We start from the raw sequence: 25952 nt of genomic DNA on the forward strand, positions 1-25952 counted from the left end.
ACTGCTTACCAGCTGCGCTCCCACTGACCTCCGTGTATTCCGCGATCTGCACATAGGAGCAGCAGCCTCTGTAGCCGAGATTCGCCCGTCTTCTTCGTCAACCGACATGCTCCTGTCCCTCTGCCGACCGGATGATGCATCCCGGTTCAGCCGCATGGGAGGCCTTGTGCCCCGGACTGGATGTCCCTGCTCCCTCATGGTAGGCCCCACCACCGATAACACCGGGCCAAGCTGCTGTCTCAGTCATCCAGCTCCCTGTTCACATGATGCTGTCCGGATTCCATCCAGGAGAGCATCAATATCTGCATCCATTGCACCTGCAAGAGAAAACAAAAAAGAGCCTCCCAAACCTGAAGATGCACACCACAAGGATGTAAAAAAACCTGATCTGAATTCAGAAAATGGCTCCCTAAATATATAACCCTGTTTTAACCCCTCCTGTTACTGACCTTTAACCAGTCAAATCAACTTGTTCCAAACTATGCCCATCTCCTAGCTCTGTCAAGGCCCCCTCCACTGTGCTGCTCCTGGGCAAGGAGAAGGCAAAACCACTTGCCCTGCATAAAGATTGAATACAGTGGGAGGCCTGGTAATTATGTATGATTTCTGGAGCCTTTGGAAGAAATCCAGAGAAATGTTCCCGCCATGGATATTGACGCTGCTAATTTAAAAGGTTTGGACAAAGTTTAGAACATTACTTAATTAATGCATGTTTACCTAAGCCACTGTTCACCAATTTCAAATATTTTCTTTATGTTTTCATATAAGAAAATGGTTTTTAGTGGGCTGAAAGCATTTAGACCAGACTGAATAGCTGCCAATCTTAAAAATATAAAAGCAACTGCTGTATGTCAAAATATCATTGTAATCGAAAAAGCAAGGGTAGCCACTCTTGCTTCATTTATGATTTGTTGGTTGCGGAGACAGGCTACATAAGGTGGAGCTTAGATGCATCAAACATAAAGGATGATGCATCTATTTACCATGGATGAACAGACTAAAGCAAGTGTGGCTTATTTTTCTAGTGTGTTGTAATCATCAAGATCACTAATAACATTGCATCCGTTGCTTTACTATACTTCAAGAATGTATATTTTATAATGTGGTATATAAATTCAACAAAATACAGGTGACATCTGTGCCCTAATTAGAAATACTGTGTAAAAATGTATTTCTTTTACATTGACATATATATATATATATATATATATATATATATATATATATATACCGTATATTTTAAAATATATTGTAGAACTATTTCTTCAGTTCCTTTCCAAAAGTTTTTTTTTGTTCTTTATATATTGAGCAAAAAAACAAATAAATAGGAGCTTTTATATATGTCACATAACTTGTTGCTGACATCCTCTAGCAATTCACCTGATGTTGAAAAACGTATGTAGAACAGGATGGATCATGATACGCAACATTTTTTATTATTACTTTTATTGAAGAAAGGTAGTCCCAATCTTCAGGAGTACTGTGACTTTACTAAGCTTTTTTATAGATGTGTTTCCTTGAAGGTGTGGTTGACATGTTTGTCACATAGGCTTGCCCTTTCTTAAAAGGTATTTGCAGAAAAAACAGAAGACTATAGCTTTCCTTCAAAAAAACAATGCTCATTCTCTGATTTGGCATTCGTGTTTTTAGTTTTTTTTACCATGTTTTAGGACTTAATTAAAATTGACTGAGTTTAGGCCGTGTTACACTTTGAGTTAACATATGGCACATTTGAAATATCTTTTGAGTAGTGAGAGTGCTCAAACTTCTTCCTCCAGCAAGGAGCACACCCAGTGATATAGTAACTTTCAGCCCTACCATAGGGCTAACCTAGGGCAATGCCTCCACGCTGATGTCCTTGCTACTACCATTGGGATATGTCGTCGTATACCAGTGCTCCACTTTTAAAGGACGTGCAGTGCAGAAGGAAATCTCCCCGGCACATTAAGCAGTGGGATATAGGGGGAGTTATCACCAAGAGGGTGATCTGCCCCCATTTGGCAGCAGGGACACTGCCAGCCCCTGGATCTGCCACTCTAGGCAGGTGCGTGTATGTACAGTATTAAAGGCATAAATGTACACGCTTAGTGCTTTTGGTAGAAACTATAGCTGACATGCCCTTCACACAGTCTAAAAAAAATACTAGCTGCATTGGGTCATGCATGGGTAGCCGAACCCTATTACAAAGACTCTCCCAGAAGAAGGAGTCCTCAAGGTAGCCTACACTACCCTTGTGCTTTGTAGCTGGTTGTGTTGAGAAAGCATGTGTAGACCTGCACCAGGAGTAAGTATAGTAAATAGAAGAAAGGAAGAAAAAAACATATGTAGTTGGTGTTATGTAAGCTGCTAGAACACCTTATTAGAACAGTTCCCAAATGCTCTTAAATATAAAATACAGTAGTAGATGTGGTATGTGTTAGCATCAAAGATAGGTAGAACTTTTATCCAAGTTATGTATAAAATTGCAATTTATTTAAAGCATAACTAATACAATAAATCACATACATTAAAGTACAGTTATAATTAAAAGGTTGATATTTACAGAAATTTCTCAACTTGTGTGTATATGCTGATTGCAGATGGTCATCTTGCCATGCTTCCTGTGATGACCCAGGCAGGGTTGAGGTTGTGATGAACGCTGAGAGGCACCCCTCCAGGCATCCACGCCCACCCCTTGGAGTTAAGCAATTCGGAGTGGCTCTCGGCCGTAAGGCACATACCCGATGTAACCCGTTTTAATTTGCAAGACAGGTTATATTTAATTGATGTTTATATTCAACTGGGCTGGCAGTAATCATGCCTTGGTGTGTCTAGTGAAATTTAACCCAATTATCAATTAAATTTGGATAATTGATTGGTTAATAACTAAGGGGCAAATATGTTTTCACATTGGTCGAGGCAAGGTTGCATAGCTTATTTCCTTTTATACAGGAAGTCATAATTAAAAAAAAAAAGAAATTGAAAAGGGCAAATACTTTTTTTCACATCACTCTAGTTTAAAACAGAAATCGAACACCCCATAAGGAGGAATTAATCAACAAAATAACAGCCCCACATATGAAACACAATGGTGACTTAATGTCATCTTAGTTAGCAGAGAGCCTTTTCCATAAGAAGTGTTAAATTAGGATGAAATTAGTTTGAACATTTATTTTTATTTGGAAGTAACTTTCCAATGTATACTTTCATATCTTTAAGTGCACGGAATGCACAGTGAGAAACATTTGACCTTTTAAATTTAAAGAAAAAACTTTTTTTAAATGGCTTCACCAACAAATGAGGAAAGGGGTGGGGGAGACATTATGCATAACCTGTCAAAAAGTAAAGATTAAGACAAACTTGTATTATACACTGTTAAAACAACTTGACTATGTAGGTTAATAAATTGCATACTTAACACAATCTCAGACTGCAAAGAGTGACTCTTTGGTTTTAGAAGGTGCGGTTAGAGCCATGGATAGAGGCACAGTTTTACCACAAGTTTTTATGCAACTCTGACTTCTAAATAGTTATTTATTTAACTAATTTAGGTATTTAGGAGGAAAATATTTCAATTACACACTTGAATTTATAAACTCGTTCCCCGTTAAGCACAATACAAAATATAAAACCTTACAGCGAACTGTTGCCTTCCAGAATTCAGAAAGAAACTTTTGGAACTTGTTTGTTTTATCATGTGCCATCTGAAGCTCATGAGGTGATAAAGCAATTGAATTGCGTGATGTTGGTTAAAATGTAATACTGGGATTTTAAATTAAACAACCATCTGCGTAATCTGGGTCTAGTCTCTTAACTGTAAGTACATGCAAGTAGGAAAAAAAATGTGAGTTTGTAGCAGGACTGTGGTACAAATCTTCACTAAAGCCAACTTACATTCGCACTTGCAAAAATATCAGGCTCAGCTCACATATTCCCACATATCAGCTCACATATGCTCTCAAATTGATGCTAGTTGATAACTTGCGCAAGTTGCAAATGTTAAGAATAACATTGTATTCAGCTGCTCTGAGTTTGGAAAATGATGAGGTCTTTGGTGGTTGACAATGAGAATTGAAATAAAAACCAAAACAGAACAGTGGCCAGTGATGCAAATGTAGTCACTTTACAGGTAGGAGATGAGTGACAGGCATTCTCAACACAAAGAACCCTACCTTTAAAAGGGAATTCAAATCATGTGGGAAGAGTGGACGAGATGAGAAGAACGTATGGGGTAATACTGTATTTATGCAGCTAGTTCCTTCAGCACTATATATAGTATCTGAGTGTGTTAGTATGATTGCCTGTGTGTGTGTTTGTGCAAGTGTCCGGATGTATTAGTGTGTGTTATTGTGTGCCTGTTCATGTCATTGTCTGTGTGTGTTAATGTGTATGCCCCTCTTGAGATTAAGCTCTGGAAATGCCAATGGCTGGGACTTACTACTTAATTTCTGCTGCCACCCGGAAATCTTTCCATTTCTCTCTTTTGAATGTTGACTTGGGGTCTGTGGAGGGGTGAAATTAGTTGATGGTATGGTGATATCATGGTTTAATGGCATGTGCTCGCATCTGCTGTGGGACACTTGGTTATCATTACCATTATCATAGAAATGGTCTTAAGACACAGTGTACTCACGGGTACTCACTTACAGAGATTTGGCTCTATTAAAAATGCATCCTTTGTGACTTCTTAACACAAGAGGCACATAACCATTCCTGTGTATGCCCCTTGTCCTGTGGGCAGTGGGATGGGGGAGTTAAAAATTAAAAACATAATTGGAGCACAAAGCACAGCAGGATGAGCTTTGTTGCTCACATGGGTTTATTCATTTTAACTACCATACTACTGAGTATGGGATGGGGGTGGATTGGGGTATAAATGGGCTTTATATTTCTTATGTTAATATTTAATTGTGCTAATCTCCAATGATCATGTGACAGGGAAGACAATGTGATTTTTGCTTCTCCCTCAACTTAACAGTGGGGGCCTGAGGCCTTCTTGCAACTCAGCAATTACCCATGTTTAATACCTATGGTTTGAACACATTTAAAACAGGAATCCACAGAAATGATCTGTAAATCATGTTTTAAAAGTGTTAGACATTAAGAAATCCCACAGTTACTTTTCGGACCTGGTTACATATTAAGTGACATTGTTGCTACCACCACAAAATGTTAGTTTCATAGTTGTGGCACTTCAGTGAGGTGATTGTCTGGTTCCTCCTCATCGTAGATCATTATAATAAAATGATCTATTCTTGCACAAAGTGCATTACAGTCTTAATCTTATGAATTCCTTTTGATTGGCTACATACACTTTTTAGCTCCAAATAAGGCAACAGAATGGTGGTAATCAATCATGCATCAATCATGCATTAAAAAGATCTATTACCTCTGTGAGCCCAAGCAAACACCAGAGTTATTACTAACAGAAGTCCTTGAATAGAACTGATCCCATTCAACAATAATAATAACAATAATAGTTCATGCATGAATATGTACTCCAGCATTTCCAGCATATTTTGTCAATGTCTGATCAGTCTTCGTCTGTGTTTTTTTTCTAACAAGAGCCACCTGTGCTACACGGCTGGTCACTGCCAGAGGACTGGCATAAGACTAACATTGATCAATACCAAGAAATTCCATCTCTTAATACTTAAATTATTTCATAATGTTAATTCTTTGATTACATGTTAGGATTGTAGCAGCTGACGTCTGGGTCAGACACCACTGCTATAGACTTATTTGAAGATATTGTTGCCATCCTTACTGCTACAGTTGTGAACAAAAGTTTGCATACGCTTGGAGAATTGAGAATATATATACATTTTTTTAAGAGTGAGCAGACAAAACACTTTTGTTTTATTTCCTATGGGATTCATATTCAACTGTAGGTTATAATAGAATGGCACAACCATAAAACAAAACATGGCAACAATGAAAAAAAATAAATGAACCCTCTTTAAGTCTGTATACCCTTAGTTCTTAATACTGTCTATTGCTCCCTTTAGCGTCAATGAGAGCATGCAGTCCTTTGTAATAGTTTTCTATGAGGCTCCTAATTCTTCCAAGTAGTGTAGCTGCTTATTCATCATGGCAAATTGCGTACAGGTAATGCAAAGTCTTTGGTTGTCTTGCATGAACCGCACGCTTGAGATCTCCCCAGAGTGGCTCGATGATATTAAGGTTGGCCTTGTGTTTAGGGTCATTGTCGTGCTGGAAAGTTGAAGAGCATCTCATGTGGAGCTTTCATGCGGAAGAATGCAAATTGTCTTGTATTCTAAAAGGAAGTTGTTGTGTGTTTTATTATACGGAAAATATATATTATGGGGTGGTTATTTGTGTATAATTTATCCACTTCCATAACTTATATAATATCTTCTAGAGATAATAGAGGTTAAGTAACTCTGAATAGTTCAGCTTGATAAAACTTGAGCTGGTTCTCTTTTATACTGTGTAAATACATTTTCAATAAAGTGTAACTGTTTTTATATCTTATACAGTGTTGCACTGTTTATCTTTTTTCTCCCCATTTGTCCATTTGAGTCTCTATGGAGACACTCTACCTCTATTATATACAGAATAGATATTCTATAAGTCTAACTTTCTACACACGTGTTTTCAGCCATGTTAGGAAGTATAAGGTCTCATATTGTAGCTGTTTAGTGCATCCAGCATCAAGTGCTGGATGCACTAAACATGGATGTCTTTGGTGACCAAACCAGTCAGTGTGAATTTCAGGGCACAAAAAATAAAACTACATCTTGGTCCTAGAAGATCCAGCTCTAGACCAAATGAACCCTTCCATACATCCTCTTCCAAACCTTTGCTTGGTTGAAAGATGAACAAAGTCATATACTATAGCCAGCCTATATGGCTCTCTAGATCTGGCAGATCTGGATCCTCTACATGTGCTTCCTGCTCAGCATTATATAATGTTACACCATAGTTCAATTTTGGCCTCTCAATTATCATCTCATTCTACTAATCTTTTATTTTTCGAGCCAAAAAATCATATACATGAAAGACAGTTGCTTTATAAATAACCCATACTCTTCATACCATAATTACAGCTAGGCAAAGCTAGATATATTTGCCCATATCTGAAAAAGTATAGGAAGTAGCACTTTCAACTCTATGAGAAATCTAAAGAGACATGCATGTCTTCTACAAAATGTTTATGGAAAATATCCCTGTAAAGTCATGCACACATGACCTGTCCGTTTAATTGAATTGAATTTAATTTAGTTAAAATAAAGTCCCAGAGCCAGATGGTATACATACATCCTCGGGATCTGAGACAAGAAAAAAAAAAGACTATTGCTCAAGAGCTTCAAGGAGCCTCTCTTGCTTGGCATTGTGCCAAAAGATTGGTTTATGGCAGAAACCGTTCTAGTATTCAAGAAGGGGTCAAAATATCAGCTGTGTGATGCAATAATTTAAAAGCTATTCAAGCCATAATATGCCATAGTACATTTTGTCCAACAGTTTAGCAGTAAAATGGTTTTATGAACAGTACAAAACATAATTAAATTCTACAAAGAGTTGAGCAAAAATATAGATCACAGTGTTTCAGTGGTTGTGATTTATTTATATTTTCCAAAAGCATTTGATCTGGTTCCACATAAAAGGTTATTGTGCAAATTGAAAGAGATAGTTTAGACAATATTGCTTGCACCTGGATTAAAACCTGGTTTAAAGACAGAATTCAGAAGAATAATTACATCGGGGTTCTGTCAAAGACAATGTCAGTAAGTCAGTCAGTGTTGCAAGGGGGATATTGTCACGTTAAAAATATGATTTCACCTCTGTATAAGTCAATGGTAAGTCTACACCTAAAATCATGCAGTGCACATGTTATACAAAAATGACATCACTGAGACTTCAAAAGGTGCAAGGAAGGGCTACAAAAATGTTACAATAATGAGGGGGAATTAACACCAAAGTTGAATGTGTTTCAACTAGAAAAAAAGGTGTGTTAATGGGGCGAGGGGTATATGATATCATTATTCAATACTACATCTGCCTGATGACCTGTTAATTAATTGGGCTGTGTAAAGAACAATAACCTTGTAGGGTTTTAGGCTTGTTCTAGATCAACAGTCAGGTTATCTAAATAATACATATTTATTTATTGAAATTCTCAAAGTGAACCACAAACAGTATAATTATTTTACAGTATTTAACACTTTTATATTTCTGTTCATTTACACAACATATATGATATTGCTTGAACTGGCTAGAATGTTAAAGGTTCCCCTGCAAAGAGAGTGCCCTGGATTTTTTCCTATGATATCAGTATGGTTTCAAATGGAATCCGACAATCTGGGAAACCCAAACCACTTGTTAACACTTGAAGGAAGCTAGGTAGCTATGAATCAAGTTTTGACCGGCTGCTTTTAAACCATTTAATAGTCACTCACCTTCACAGACCTAGGCACCACAGAACTAAGCACCAGAAATACAACAAATAATATTATTACAAAAAACCTAAATACTTCCAGAAGGTATATTTTACTGTATTTATCACACTTGTGTACAAAATGTGCACCTGGGCTTATTTAACCCTTAAGTCACATATGAGGTATATGTTTAGGGAACTGGGCTGAGGAGGCCCACCATATTTCCCATGTCCCCTTTCCCACCCTACAAGCGATGAATTGAAGACCCCCAAAAAACACATTATGTAAAAGTTCCATATACATAAATCTCACATATTGTTGGCTTTATTATTTGCATGCATTCTCCCATATTCCCTATGTCCTAACAACTAAAGCTATCCACAATGCCTTCAGTCGGCTAGCCTTAAAACCATAATACAGCTACAATACTGTATGTCTCATAGAAGCAATTAACATAAAATAAGTCCTGATATTGAATCCATGAACAATCCATGACAATTTCATATATTTGTATTTGCTACTTTGCTTTAAGGTTATGCATAAATGTCTGTAATTATTCAAAGCTTATTTTTAACATAGTTAAACATTTTGAACATATTCTGCCCATTGAACCCGTTTTGTTTAATTAATGGGAATAATTCAAATTACTTATTGCCCTTTATAGTAGTTTAACTTGTTAATGTTGCAAAGCAAACTAAACCAGTGGATTTTATGGGATTTTTGTTAGACTAAAGTTTAGTTTTTTATTATGAATATTCATTTTGTAAACACTATAATAGATAAAAAAGACCATCTTTTAGTTTGGGACTTATTAATGTATCTTTAAGTTATGTCTCTCTAGGAGCATATATTTTGCTTAAGCATTATTGATTTTTCATCGTTGGTTGTTACTAGCACTAGATAATTATTCACAAGTATTATCGCCTATCAAGCAATTATGTGATTTCGTTTTTTGATTGGCTGTTATTAAGCAACACAAATGGTCAAATAAACACTGTTTTCACACTATACTATCCAATCACCTCACCAGGTGAGGCGCGCTTACTTTGCACAGTTTTTGTTTCTTTTTCTTTTTCTGTTGTATATATTTTCTCAACTTAATTTTGGCAAATTCACCAAATAAAGTTTTAAATGGCAGTGATGCCTATTTATACTATAATTGTGTGTAGTGTTTGGTTATCTTGTCCCTTGAGTTTATGTTATATCTAATAATACACAGTGCATGAGTGTAACGTTTTACTCCAAATGGATCATATTTTCTAGTCAATTAATAACATTATCTATCATACTCATTTTACTGTGAAATAATCCATACTTTACAAACATAAGGGCATACTAATAAATTAACCATTTTAAACTCTATCTCTTAGTTAATCTGCCAGTGGGAATTGTTTGTTGTATATGTCCGAGTGAAAACTACCCCTTAGGAAAGAGGTGCACAACTCCAGTTCATGAGGGCACCAATAAAGCCACAGTTTTGGATATTGCAACTTGAGCATTAAACAATATTTTCGGGTAAAGATATACATAATTCCTGGTCCTTTTGTGGCCCTCGAGAACAAAGTCCCTCATTTTAGACACACATATAAAAACAATAAGGTACACAAACACATTACATAAATGCACTTTATTGAAAGTTTTCATTTTTATACATCAGCTCTACACATGCCACAGCAATGGCAGTGTCACCTATTAAATACACAACATCAACACCAGAACAAAACACAACTGAGTGACTTCTCCTACTCATACAATGTTACACTCCCATAAACATGTTTACATTAACAAAATTAAGAAGCACTTTGCTTACTTTTTTAAACCATTACATTCTTTGTAATGTGTATAATCAACATACTACACAAGGACTTAGTTTCCTTGCTGGCCAAGTGACACATAGTGTCACTTAAACCGATTAAAATAGTCATTTAGTGGCAGGGTCAACACATTGATAGTTTGGTTTCTTTTTATCTTAATCATAGTATACATTTTTGCTTAACCTTCAGATCCTTTATTATAAGGGCCAGATTTCCATTCAAGGTGACACTAGTCACAAAGACCACATCTGCCACCTCTAAGAACATGAAGGCTTTGTATGCAGGACATAGGCACAAAGTGTTTGTGGCTTCAACAAGATGAATAGTAAATAACTGAATGTCAGTGAGGTTTATATAGGAACAGACAGGACCACCATTATGCACCCTTTACCTCTCACAGCACCCCTTAGAAAAGGTGCAATGTATGCACATGTGGAGTCTTTCTTGTAGAAAATCCAGCCCTGTGTATACTGTATTGATGAAATCACAGTGACCAACCTATGCTTATATTGTTGCATCCAGCAATGGAATACAGTGGACTACTTTTCCTTTGAGGCCACTGGAAACAAACTGTGGTAAATTAAGCATATTTTGGAACTGTAAATGTCATATCTTGGTGGGGAAAACAATTCAACTCAGACTAGTTGAGGATAGTGAGGACTACAACCCAACAACAGGAAGTGCCCATGCTGACCACTTAGGCCTTACAGGAAACAGAATTGTAGATCAATATGGCAGTGAGCTATCTTTTATTTTCTGTTCAATGTTTCTGTGTGTTGCTCCTTTCACTCAATGACTGCATTTAACAGCAGGACTTATATTCAGATACAATATGTATCAACATGTCAACTGTCCATTGACAGTGATTTTTTCTATCGATGATTTCTGTTTATATTTAATATATACATTTTCTTCATTACATTAATTACTTGTATATCTAAGATGAGAAGGATCATGTTAAGAAATAAAAAAGGACTCCTTAACCTGTGCAAGACAAACTCCTGAATTCCACTAAAATTAATCTGCAATACACCCAAACATGTTCACTCCCCCTTTTAAAAAAAATGAATGAGCATATAGAACAGTTAATTAACACAGTAGCTAATATGATAGGACGTTGTTGCTTTGAAGAAAACAAACATTCTGTATGTTAATAGATTACAGGCAATCCTCATTTTACATGACTAAATTTACAATTTACATCACCTGTTCCTCTAACCTAACTTGATGTAAAGGAGAGCACAGACATATAAAACTGGGTCCATGAGTAACCTACAATATCTTCTGTGTATTATATGTTTTAATGAAAATGCTCTTGAATACTTAGTTACAGATATGATTGAAACATAGTTGATGGAATGTTATTTAAGTTGTATTCATATCAACCAGTAGTATGTAAATTCACATAATCCGCCAACCTTCTGCTTAGTCCACAAACCAAGTAACTTTTCAGTAAAATAGTATTTTCTCACATGTCCACTTCTCTTTCTGCTTTGGTACCGATAATGGCGATTGTACCTAATTGTTTTGGACTACGGATGGTGGAAAACTAGCATGTGATTGTGGTGATGGGGACTGACTGTTTAAGGCTATAAAGCTATTTAACACACACACTATCAAGCCATATCTGGTTCCTTTCACAGCCCGTTCTGGCACTTGTAAGTAAATATTTCAGCTGCTAACCTCTTTGGATCCAGTATTTGTGGAAACATACTCATTACTGCATCTACTATTGAGGGTTGGAAGACAGCACAGAGCTTGGTGCGAACTCTCATTTGTTCTGCTGTGAACGGTTTAGAGTTTGGCCACTGCTGGAAATCATTAGAAGAAGTAGGAATGGGCCCGTACACAGGGTAGTTATTCTGGTGCCTATTAGTTGGGTTTGGCTCAGACCAGTATTTAAGTGATGATCCAGAAGAAGTCTTGTATTGATTAGGAAGACTGTTGAAGCAAGCAGGAGTTGGATTGGCAAGTTCTCTTCTATAGATCTGATGAGTGGTGTTCTGGGATGACCAAGGCGATGCAGGGTTATATGGGAAGTAAGGTACAGGACTATGACTGTGCGTGACAGAGTTTTGGGAAGCATAGTGTTTGCAACCGTCATTGTCCAAATTATTTCTGTGCTGACTACATTGTCTTTGTTGAGTGCAGTTGCAGAAACTTTCATATCCAGAAGACTCATGAGAAGGATCACAGTAGCTGTTTGATGTACTTGTCCATATGTCAATGCCAGAATCAAGAGAGTTATAGGAAAGAGAGTCTAAGGAGGTGCAAGAAGAAGGGTACCATTCAGGAGTTCCATTGTAATATTGTTTTACTGGGGTTTTATCTATTGCTCTAACCTTTTGCAAAGAGCTGGTTCTTTCAATAGGCAGCTTCTGCAGAGATGACTTGTCAGACTCCGTAGAGGGAACCTCTGCAACTGAAAGTTTCCTTGTTTTTTTGTCTTCCATAGCATATACAGCTCCCTTAGTAGGAGAGAGCCTTGCATTTTCACGCAGTTCATCTGCCACAGAACGCTGAGTCTGGTTTATTCTTTCTGGATGATAAAACTTACACTTTATCCCATAGGTGCATTTTTTGCCTAAAAAAACAGTAAAATGGTGTGACCAATCTACAGAAATAGGCAATGTAAAGCTATACACATCATGACTAACCAGTGCTCTTCTGCATGCACATGCAACCATCTGATTTCACAACTAATTATCAGAGACTTTCTTTCATTTATAATATAAATTATATTTTTTGTATAAGATAGGTGTTGATTTAGGAACTACTAATTAAACCATGTACTTCTATAATAACAAAGCTTATTGTTCAGTTTTACACTAACACTGAGATATTGAGAGACCTATTAATGATTACTGTATTAAGTATAATATTTAGGTTAGAATATATGATACATTGTTTTTTCTTAACCCAATGCTTATGAAATGAAATATGTTAACATTGAGGCAGATAACCCAACTGTACAGTTTGTTTAAATGATTATCTTATCTTACCGTAAGGACACTGCATTTTCTTGTTGTCTAATCCAGATGTTTTTTTTCTCAAAAAGTCATCTAAGGTCGGTCCATGACGACCCAATGGATCATCAGGAGGCATAAATCTAAAATAAAATTTTTACATTCTTTATTTAGCACTATAAAGTTCATAATTTCATAAATATGACATTGGTTACAGTTCAATCTACACATTGCTTGACCTTCATTGTTTAGTAAAATTAAATTACTCCAATTTATATACATACAAATACAATATATATATATATATATATGTGTACCTATTTTTTATATATATTGCTTATTACATGTTGATTGATATATAAATATATAATACATTAGGGCTGCAACTAACGATTATTTTCATAATCGATTAGTTGGCCGATTATTTTTTCGATTAATCAATTAATCGGATAAAAAAAATGAATGTAAATTTTTCATTTATTTAAAATAATTTAATAAACAAATTGTTAAATACAAACAGCAGAATAAAAAAAAAACTTTGATAAAATGCATTTCTTGTCTTTATTTCCCAACCAGCCCCCCCCAATTTATGCACATTTGAGCCCAGGCTTGCCACGCTGCCTCCCACATATTCCACTCCACGCTGCCTCCCACATATGCCACTCCACGCTGCCCCCCACATATGCCACTCCACGCTGCCCCCCACATATTCCACTCCACGCTGCCTCCCACATATACCACTCCACGCTGCTTCCCACATATACCACTCCACGCTGCCTCCCACATATGTCACTCCACGCTGCCTCCCACATATGCCACTCCACGCTGCCTCCCACATATGCCACTCCACGCTGCCCCCCACATATGCCACTCCACGCTGCCTCCCACATATTCCACTCCACGCTGCCTCCCACATATTCCACTCCACGCTGCCTCCCACATATACCACTCCACGCTGCCTCCCACATATACCATTCCACACTGCCTCCCACATATACCATTCCACGCTGCCTCCCACATATACCATTCCACGCTGCCTCCCACATATACCATTCCACGCTGCCTCCCACATATGCCACTCCAATCTGCCTCCCACATATGCCACTCCCCGCTGCCTCCCACATATGCCACTCCACGCTGCCTCCCACATATGCCACGCTGCCTCCCACATATACCATTCCACGCTGCCTCCCATATATACCATTCCACGCTGCCTCCCATATATGCCACTCCACGCTGCCTCCCACATATGCCACTCCACGCTGCCTCCCACATATACCACTCCACTCTGCCTCCCACATATGCCACTCCACGCTGCCTCCCACATATGCCACTCCACGCTGCCTCCCACATATGCCACTCCACGCTGCCTCCCACATATGCCATTCCACGCTGCCTCCCACATATGCCACTCCACGCTGCCTCCCACATATGCCACTCCACGCTGCCTCCCACATATGCCACTCCACGCTGCCTCCCACATATGCCACTCCACGCTGCCTCCCACATATGCCACTCCACGCTGCCTCCCACATATGCCACTCCACGCTGCCTCCCACATATGCCACTCCACGCTGCCTCCCACATTTACCACTCCACGCTGCCTCCCACATATACCACTCCACGCTGCCTCCCACATATACCACTCCACGCTGCCTCCCACATATACCACTCCACGCTGCCTCCCACATATACCACTCCACGCTGCCTCCCACATCTGCCACTCCACGCTGCATCCCACATATGCCACTCCACCCCCACATATGCCACTGTGCCTGATACGCCTTATACCCCCTGATACACCACTCCATCCTCCCCAGACATGCCACACTACCTCCCAGACATGCCACGCTGCCCTCCCCACATATGCCACTCCAGTCTACCCCCAGATATGCCACTGTGGCCCCAGATATGCCTTATACACCCTGATACACCACTCCGTCTTCCCCAGACATGCCACACTGCCCTCCCCACATATGCCTTATATAATGTATATGCCTTATACCCCCAGATATGTCACTCCATCCTCCCCTGATATGCCTTATACCCCCCAGATATCTCATAGTGCCCTCATAGAGTCACAGACCCGTTCACAGCACACTGACACCATACTTTTTTAAATAAGTACTGGGTTAATCTTCACTGCCCCCAGGATTTAGATTCCCCTTAGTCTGCCCCTCTTTATCTCTAACTGCACCTTAAGTTAACTTTATTAAATTAATCAAATTAACCCTCAGTCCTCATCATTAAATTAACCCTAAACACCCCATTAACCATAACTACCCCTAAATTAACTCTAAATACCCCATCAAAACAACTACCCTAAATTAACCCTAAACACCCCATTAACCATAACTGCCCCTAAATTAACTCTAAACACCCCATTAACCACAGCATCCCCTAAATTAACCCTAAAGACCATGTCAACCACAACAGCCCCTAAATTAACCCTAAACATACCATTAACCACAACTGCCTCAAATTAACCCCAAACACCCCATTAACCACAGCTGCTCCTAAATTAACCCTAAACACCCCATTAACCATAACTGCCCCTAAATTAACCCTAAACACCCCATTAACCATAACTGCCCCTAAATTACCGTATTTGCTCGATTATAAGACGACCCTGATTATAAGACGACCCCCCAAATCTTAATATTAATTTAGGAAAAAAAGAAAAAGCCTGAATATAAGACGACCCTATAGGAAAAAAGTTTTACCAGTAAATTTTAATTCATTTAAACACTTTTTTTAATAAAAGCTATGCTTGAGAAAAATATTTTGGTTTTATTTCCTTCTATTTTCCAACCTGCCTCCTAGTTATGCACATCTGCCCCAGAAGTGCCTTATACCCCCTATATGCCACTGTGCCCCATGATATGCCTTTTAACCCTCTAAATGCCACAGTGCCCCATAATATGCCTTTTAACCCTATATGCCACTGTGCCCCATGATATGCCTTTTAACCCTATATGCCACTCTGGCAATTAGAGGATTAAAAGGCATATTATGGCATATAGGGAGGTTTAAGGCATTTCAGGAGGCAGAGTGGCATTAAAGGGGTTAAAAAGCATTTCACAGAGCACTCTGCCTCCAGAAATGCCTTACACCCCCCATTTAACACTCCCCCTCCCTCCTCCAAACTTACCGGTGCTTCTGAGTTGGGGGGGCGCATAACACAGGAGGATCCAGGTCCCCTGCATCTGAGCCCCCGGTGCTTAGTCCGGGCAGCATGTAGAGCTCCACGCGATATAATCGCGTAGAGCTCTACACGATACAATCGCGTAGAGCTCTACACGCTGCCCGGACTAAGCACCGGGGACTCAGAAGCACCGGTAAGTTGGAGGGGGCATAACACAGGAGGATGCAGGTCCCCTGCATCCTCCTGTGTTATGCCCCCCCCCCCCCCTCCAACTTACCGGTGCTTCTGAGTCCCCAGTGCTTAGTCCGGGCAGCGTGTAGAGCTCTACGCGATTGTATCGTGTAGAGCTCTACGCGATTATATCGCGTGGAGCTCTACATGCAGCCCGGACTAAGCACCGGGGACTCAGATGCACCGGTAAGTTGGGTCGGGGGTTAACACAGGAGGATCCAGGTCCCCTGCATCTGGGTCCCCAGTGCTTAGTCCGGGAAGCGTGTAGAGCTCTACGCGATTGTATCGTGTAGAGCTCTACACGCAGCCCGGACTAAGCACCGGGGACTCAGAAGCACCGGTAAGTTGGGGGGGGGGGTTAACACAGGAGGATCCAGGTCCTCTGCATCGCTGCGGGGGATCTGGATCTTAGTCTCATAATCAGACCTATTTGAGGTCTGATTATAAGACGACCCTGATTATAAGACGAGGGGTATTTTTCAGAGCATTTGCTCTGGAAAAAACCTCGTCTTATAATCGAGCAAATACGGTAACTCCCACCTCCCCTAACTTTCAGTAGCCCAAATATTAATTTTATACTTGCAGTTAGATGAGTGTCACAGCCATGTGGTTCTGGCCTTCTGGGAGAAGGAAGGGGGCGAGGCCAGTTGTCACAGTGATTACAGGGAGGGGCTGGTAAGTAGGAGCTGCTGCTGTGAGTCACTGAAACGGTTTATATAATGAGGGGTATTTTTCAGAGCGTTTGCTCTGAAAAAACCCTCATTTTATAATCGATAATAATCGATTCAACTAATCGATAATGAAATTCGAATTTCATTATCGATTATTATCGATTTTATCGATTAGTTGTTGCAGCCCTATAATACATTATACATATGTCATGACTGAGGTTAGAGCAGGAAAGACAGTGTTGTATATTCAATATGATCCAATTTTTTGCTTACTACATAACCATATTTAAAGTTTTGGACATTAAATTGTCTTCACAGATTATCATATGGGGTGACTTACATGTCATTGACAAATGAGTACATAAGCAGACGCTCCTCTATGAATTTCTTCCATTCGACTTTCTCACTCTGTAGGTCTCTGTAGGTGTCATTTGAAACAATTACACCATCACATTTGAAGGCCAGTTTCACAATGAACCTATCATCATAGCAGACCAATCGTTTTCCTCCTACACGACGAGATGGCGTAAAAACCAGGATCTTCTTCTTTTCTAGCTCAGTCAGAATATGCTGATCTGTAAAAGAAAACCCCAAATAAAAATTAATTTTAAGAATAAGCAACTTAAGATACATGCATTTAAAACTAATCAAAGTGTACCCCCAAGTCTCACACTGGCCTAAGGATTAATGTTATTAATCTTACGCCTTTTATACCTCTGCTTTGGGCTCATCCACTGTCCACAAACTTCCCATCAGGAGAAGCAACATATCCTAGTTAAATCTATTATCATAGTGCCACCCTTTCCAATCCTTTCTGTTTCCAAATGGTTGCAGTTATTAAAACATTCTTATGCAGATGATTGTAGCAGAAACAAATGTATTGAGACACATGCTTGAGGCATACAGACAGAGGTTTATTTAGGTCTAGACTGACTGAGATCTCATTGATGACAAGGGAAGGAGGTCTGCCCCTCTCTAGACACAGATCTCCACTTTTCGATGCCCTCTAGTTGCTGTCTGGTCCCCTGTGCATCATTAACAGTATGGTCCAGTCTGGAGACAGATATTAAATAAAGATCATAGCTACAGGTTATTTATAATACCTGTGATGGGCACTTCAGGTCTGTGCTGTTCCTTTCTCCACGAAGGTACAAAGACTGTAATATCTGTGTGTCCTCTTTCCAAGAAAAAGTTGACAGCCAGTAGAATTCCTCGACATGAGAATACCTCTTTGTTGCCATGGCTGCAAACGAAAAAATAAGTGTTATTACTACATGCTCAGCGTTATGACCATATGTTCAGTGTTATATATGTTATATATATCAAGGCAAATGAGTTATATAACATTAAAAAGTAGTGTGTAAATTCAGAGCATCATACTGTAAGGAAAAATGAAAGGGTAGTCTCTCTGCCTCATCTTATTAGACAGGATCTGAAATAGAGGTGTCAAACTTCAGGCGATGAGAACACAACCTGGCCAGGATTTTAGCATATCTCAGCTTGAGCACAGCCTGATCAATCAACATTAATGTAACTGATTTAAATACGGTAAATCACGTCAGAGTAGAGAAATGAATCTAGCCTTGATACAGTATGTGCTATCTAGAAGAGGTGTTTGACTGTGGTAAGGCTGCTAAGAATATGGAATATTATAAACATAAAAAGGTTAATGACACAATCTGGTACATTAAGGCACGTAGAAGAAAAATAATACACTTTAGTTACACAATGTAACATATCAACACATTTCCTGGTGTTTCTATATACAATCTAAATAAAAATATAATATAATATATTGAATCAAGGTGTATTCTTAGTGCAAACTGCAGTCCCTCCTGCAATCAAGACACAACATTTGGTGCCCTAGTTGTTGGTAGACATGAGTTTGAGGAAGATGAACAGCTGGTTTATGAAAAGGTTACAGAATGAGGAAATTAGATTGAAATAAAATAACACCCTTCTGATGTTGCCTTTGACCTTCAACTTGTTATTTTATTGTGCAGTTTTATTTTTTGGAAGGTAGTTTCCTGGTTGAGTGCTTAGCATTCGTTTTCTTAAAAATATGCAGGTTCCACATCTGCCCAAACTGCCCTTACAATGAGCCTTATTAATACACATTTCCTGCTTATTATTTAGGGAATATTGCATTATAGGGAGCCCCAATATAAGCACTGTCGCTTTATTTGCTTCTGGAGTTAACATAGTTAAGTTTTCTAAATGTTGCACATTACTTGACTCAATAAATTTTGCTGGGGTTAGCCCAAGCAAACCAATATCGTGCTCAATCATGTTCTTCTGAACTTCTGTTACATTATGGTTATAAAGGGAACATTCATGTAAACAATTAATAAACCATAAAACAGGATGTTCTGCTTTTTTATTATCTGCACGGTAAAAACGTCTTGCACACGTTGCAGTCAACCCCCCACTTATTTTAATTTATTAGGGGGTTGTTTTGTGTGTGTGTTACAGTGTGCCTGATAATGCTTCATCATTTTATGGCAGCATGATACAAGCTATACATACTTTGCTATAAAGCAACAGGAAGAGGCATCTAAATTTTATAATGTTACTTATTATTGAGAAGTTTAGGTCAACAGATACATTATAAAACATGAAGCAAAGACCTCCCCTGCAGTTCCAACATGGTCACCTCTCAGCATTCTGCAGCTGAGCGCAGGAGGCTGCTCTCCTGGTAAGGTGGAAAGATAAAGCCCTCACCCCATCCATTTCTGGCCTGGCTCATTAAGGTAATGAGCCAATTTTTTTAATCAGACGGCAATTATCCTCCTACTCCCTTGCTGCCAACCCCCATATAGAGAGCAGTTGTGATGAAAAGGTGGCCTCATCATCATAGAAACCAACAGAAGGTTCCAAACAGCAGGACCATTCTTTCGGTTGTTGCTGTGATAAAAGCACCTCTATATAGCTCTTTATAAATAAACCCTACATGGAGACACTTAAATACATTAAAGACTGTCCTGATATATATATATATATATATATATATATATATATATATATATATATAAAATCTATCAAGTACTAAAGGTGATGTCCTACTCTTTGATCCCATGAAGCTGTAAAAAAGACAATTCAGGATGATTTGTTCAGGAAGCCAGTGAGCTCATTGGCTATTACTAGCATTCCCAGGCTTCAATAAACTCAACATGCTACAAAGATTTTTTTTCAGGAAAAGCTTTTATGGCTATTTTCATTTGGAGAACTTGAAAAGAGAGGCTTGGAAAAAAATGAAATGTTTGTTAGGAACAGGGCCCTCTTAACCTACAGTATCAGTTATTGAATTTTAGTTTGTCATATTCTTTAAATGTACGTACTGTTAGAAGTGCTGCTTAAATGGTTGAAGCTATATAAAAAAATATTAATATAAATAATAATAATAATAATAATAATAGCTATGTTTAAGGTATAGCAAAACCTTCAAAACTGCTACACTAGAAATGCACATTTACTAGAATATTTAGTTTATCTAATTTTGGCAATCAGAATTAAACACTTTTGTGGTGTATTTACTGACAAGTTAATGGTGCAAACAGTGAAAAAAAAATCATCTTAATGATGTAGCCACTTTTTAATGTGGTTCTTATGTCACTACAACCCATGCTGTGTAACAGAGATGTTTAGGTAGAGGAGGTGTGTTTAATAAAAATAAATATATATTTTTTTAAAATAACAAATATATATTTCACACACTCACACAAAAATAATAGATAGGCCAAAATAAAATATACTCTGCTTTCCAAAATAAGTATTACATCTCTTATCTAATCCAGAGTGTACGGCAAAGCAGGAAGAAAACCAATTTTATTTAGCTGAAATGCTATATTGAAATTTACAGTTTTACTTCCTTAAAAAATAAGAATGTGGTTACAATTATACGCTTCCTGGTTAAACATGAAGTATGAGTAGCTTTTTCCAGAGGCCAAAGGTGTTCTCTGTGTCTCAAATAGGTGGTTCTGATTTAGCAAAAGCAGAGAAAATTACCAAGAGGAGGAAGAACAGGTATATTTACATAAAAGCATTTGCATAATGGCAGTAGTGAGCTGTTCGGGCAGGCAGGACTCTGCTTATGTGAATCAGTAATGAACAATACAACAGATTAAGCATGCAGGAAATTGCAGGGTGGAATTTCCCTACCATCTACCTGACACAGATTAACCTTTGTACTTTGTTTCCTTTAGTGGATACCTATCCTTCTATCCTAGCATAGTAACATGTAATGAAAGCACTAGTGTTCTGCTTTCAGTACCATCACCACCAAAATAAATTGTGACAATGCATAGTGTTATAATTGAATATAGTGGGAAATACTGTGTAGGAGGTTACTTATACTGAGTAAATTCAGTGCAAAGGGATAAAGGTGGAGATTAATGTTCCTGCTTTTGCTGCACTTTACACAATAAATATATATATATATATATATATAATCACTTATATTAATGCATGAGAACACACTTGTATGCATCAGAACACCCCACATATGCATGCCCTCTACTAATGTATCCCCAAAACATAGACATTGCATGTGAGTAACGGTAATTTGCTAATGAATTAGCACAAATGCTAATCAGTATATAGACTGATTATGCATAATGCTCCTCTCAACGTTCTCCAGACAAGCCTTGCCTCAGGCAAAGCTACTGCAGTGTTCAAATGTTTAGCATTAAATCATTGCTGTAAACAGATGCAGGCTGGAAAAGGCTGGATTTCTCTTATGTCAAACTTTAACATAGACAGGCCTATCAAAATGTTTAAACTTATGTTCACTCACGCATATATACATTTTCTGGTCTGTTTCACACCCTTGTGTTTGACTGTTAAGGCCTGGGGTCTCATGCAAAACCCGGCCCTCTGCCTCATTCGCCTCTCCTGAACCTGTGTGCTACCATTCCTTATACACTTGCAGAATATGGTGGATATGAAAGTTACATGTGGGTTCAGTTTCCTGCTTGCTTTATTATAACATCATAATCTTATTCTTATGGCAGGCTTACAATGAAGACATCTACTACTGCTCTTGGAATATCCAATATTGAATATTAAGACAAGCCCTCGATATGGAGAAGCTAGATCAGGCTAATATGAAATATGTTACTCTAGTTTACTCTGACAGAGCATAATCTGAGATGAAGCTACTAGGTAAAAACAACAAGTATTATTGAACAGGAAATTATTCATCCATAGTGTTGGTAGAGGCATACTAAATTAACAGCCTAGATGAACCAAGCTGCTTCCTCATCCACATTGCTTCCCGAGTTCTGCAGACCAACACTTCAGAAAGCCATAAAAAATGTAGAGGGAATTAAAAGGGGGCATTAAAATGGTACATGGTCTAACATCATGAGTGTAACTAGAAACCACAGAGCCCCAGTGTAAAAATTGCCCCCCGGGTACCCGACATCAAGCAATATGTCCCACAGGGCCACCTTTGTCCCCAGACAGCTTGTGAGTGCCACCTTTGCCCAAATCACCTTATCAGTGCCATCCTAATCCCTTAACAGCCTGCCTGTGCCATCGACCAATGAAGTGCACCTGTACTTCATTGGTTGATGCCAAAGGAGGCCCCTGCAGGCGACCAATAGAGTCACTCGCACGGCCCTTTAACCCCCGAGGGTGCAACTTGGCCTGGGGAGACCATGGTCTCTCTCCACGCTACAAGAGTTAAAGGTCTGTACAAGCGACTTTATTGGTCTTTCGTACGGACCTTTAACTCCTGGAGCGAGGAGACCAGTGGGGTCTCCCGGCCAAGTTGCGGCACCAGGATTTTAAAAGTCTGTATGAGCGACTCTATTGATCGGCAGCAGGGAACTCGTCTGCCATTAACCAATGAAGTACAGGTGCACTTCATTGGTTAATGGCACAGGAGGCCCCTGCCAGCGACCAATAGAGTTGCTTGTACGGACATTTAAAATCCTGGCGCCAAAGCTGCGGTGTAGTGTGTACCGCGCTAACCCCGTATTAACCCCTTCTACAAGAAAACATAATTTTTTCCCCCCACGAAGATGAATACGAAGAGTTGGCCGGCGCTCAAGTCTAGATGAAATACATATGGGTGTGGTTGAATCTCAGTTTCATTATTTTTTTTCTCCTGTTCTTCCTGATACATGTCCAAATTTTACCACATCTGAAGGAGTTTTCCACACCCATCCTGCCTAATAACACACCTTATTGCTGAAGAAATGAACCCGTCTCATTATTTCCCAGACACTAGAGAATGATTTTTGCACATGCACAGTATGCATTCTCCCATGTCTGGAACACCAGAGAATTAAAATGTGAACGCTGGATTGCGTTGCCCATGAGCTCTACCTTTGTCAGTTTTGCATACATGTGATTTCTGGCTACAACTCCCCATAGATTTCAATGGGAGTTTAGCTCCAGTTGACTAGAATATGTATTCTACCAAATATGTGCAAGATGCATATTGTGTTCTTTTAGCCAAGGCAGCTAAAAGAGGAATTGGATGAGGCAGAATGTCTGCACATAGTAGTCATAATACTTACTTTATAATATATGTAAAATATTCTTGATATAAAATCAACGTACCTCATAGCCACATTGCTGCCATCTATGACAACTGGTCTTAAATTATTTCCACTGCTATCTTCCACAGAAGTTGATGACTGGGTAGTTCTGGTTCCCAAATCTCCTTGAGGAACTAACAAGGAATCCAAAGACTCATCCGACACAGTTTCTCTCTCTGTATTTGCTCCGTGTTTCACCAGTTCACCAAGCACAGTGTTAGTGTCTGCATTAACTCCATGGTTCTGCAGAACAGCAAGAATTTCCTCCGGTGAGTAACCCAGCTTTCGGAAAAAGTCTACTTTCATCTGCATCTCATTTTGTTCAGGTGATTTGGATTTTTCGATAGATCTGTCCTGCTCCCCTCGTGAATTTTTTTGACTCACTTTGGAGGGTAGATAATTTAGACTATGATATCCTATTTGTGGGTTGTCTCCATACATCATGGTATTATTAATCTGTAGGGTATCATTCATTTTGATTATGGTATTGGAGGGTTCATTGCAGCTCGCCAACTCCAACGACCAGCTTAAGTCAAAAGGACTACCCTCCATGCTGACCTCCTCAGTGGAATTCTGCATTGACCTCCAGTCCCTGCAAACATAAAATAAATGATTAACTCCTGGTAGCATTATGTACACAGTGTAATACTGTATTGCAGACTTAGAATTTCTCTCAATAACACATTGATGGCTTATTCAATTTCAATGTTAAAAATCTGTGTTAATACATTAATAATCCATATTTATAATTTTCTTAGTACAGCTACATATTTGGCATTCTTAGACCTACAGAAGATGACCTGGTACATTGTGTGGTCTGAGGCCAGAGCTAAAAGTTAATAGGGTTCATTAAAGTTGGTTAAAAATTTTTGATACTTTGTGCCATTTTAGCATAGTTGTAATTATCTATAAAAGAGTTCCTATCAACAAATCAAACTAACATGCAAGTAGTAGAAAACCAAGGAAAATTAGACACTTTCCAGATGCTTCTCCGAAAAGAGAATGTTTCTATATTTCATATGAATATGGTTAGACTCACTTTTCCTTTTCATTCAGATTATTGAGCACAAAATTGAACTGACGTGGAAGATAAAAACTCCTACAAAAAAACTAAAACGCAGCCAATAATTTAGTGGATTTGTAAAGGGGCTGCACCCAAATGCATGTTCATTGAAATACCAAGTACGGTAGATAACGTGATACTATAGACCATTTTTTCTGTTGACATTTACCTTCCATAGCTTTACTGAGACGTGTTTAATGTGGACTGCCATCTATTTTGCAGTGATGCAATTCCATAGAATAATTATTAGGCCTAACGTAATTGTACTGGCTAGCTGTCAAACACTAGTTTCTTGAAATCCATTAACATCTGGCTTTCTTTAAGCAACGCACATTTTCTTAACGTACAAAATCCACAGTGAATGACCTGTGAGTAATGCAAATTGCGCAATCCCCTGGCGCGTCTTGAAATGTATTTAAAGATCCAGTACACAGAGATTACTACCGTACTTAGACTAATGAAAAAAGCTGTACTGCTTTTTTTGTATAGTACGAATTACATTAGGAAAAGGGTACATTATGCAAACTGTAGGCTTTTTTTGTATAAGCAGTCCAGGAAAGCCAAGCTGCTGGTATAGGTGCAAGCATATAAAGTATATAAACAGATCTCCTAACCCGTTGAGAAACAGATCTTTTTAACCCTTTCTGCCTGCATCAGGACTAATAAGCTAGCATTAAAGGACCAAGCCAGTTATTCCTTTCTATACACAGCAATCCCCTGTGGCTTACCAAGTACTTCAGAATGAGAAAGTTATGGAGAATTACACTGGAAAAGTTGACAAATTCCTTTTGTTTCGGCTCTGTGGTATGCGAATGGCTGCCGAGGCCTCTCTTTGACATTTATGTAACCGGAACCTAAGGTACAGTCAGCTGGGGCGTGTGCATGTGGGTGGCAATGAGAAAACAAGAATCTGGTCATTCAAAGACCAAGATATTGCCTCTATGGAAACCTCACAGCTGTTACAAGGCCGCTACTACCCTAAATAATAAATGTTTTGCAAGCATTTTTAGTTAAAGGTGACATCAGGTCATTCAGCCCGCACCAGCAAGAGATTTGGCACGTATTATTTCATTTTGCATTATGACCAAAGTAGGAATTCCAGATTTTTGTATTATATTAATGATTTGACGCTTATAAAA

General features: G+C 38.7%; 1 protein-coding gene across 1 annotated transcript; it reads right to left on the bottom strand.

The window, feature by feature from the left end:
• Window positions 1-239: 239 nt before the first annotated feature.
• On the bottom strand, window positions 240-24191 carry LOC149281386 (endoribonuclease ZC3H12A-like). Its single transcript, XM_089499340.1, has 6 exons — window positions 23773-24191; window positions 18309-18448; window positions 17546-17780; window positions 13195-13301; window positions 12535-12776; window positions 240-317 (listed from the first exon to the last, which is right to left on the bottom strand). The coding sequence occupies exons 1-6, from the start codon at window positions 24189-24191 to the stop codon at window positions 240-242; spliced, it is 1221 nt and encodes a 406-aa protein (XP_089355466.1).
• Between the last annotated feature and the right edge of the window lie 1761 nt (window positions 24192-25952).

Source organism: Sceloporus occidentalis, unplaced genomic scaffold (assembly GCF_023333645.1).
Source record: "Sceloporus occidentalis isolate IW3139 unplaced genomic scaffold, rSceOcc1.0.p SCAF_133, whole genome shotgun sequence".
Classification (NCBI taxonomy): domain Eukaryota; kingdom Metazoa; phylum Chordata; class Lepidosauria; order Squamata; family Phrynosomatidae; genus Sceloporus; species Sceloporus occidentalis.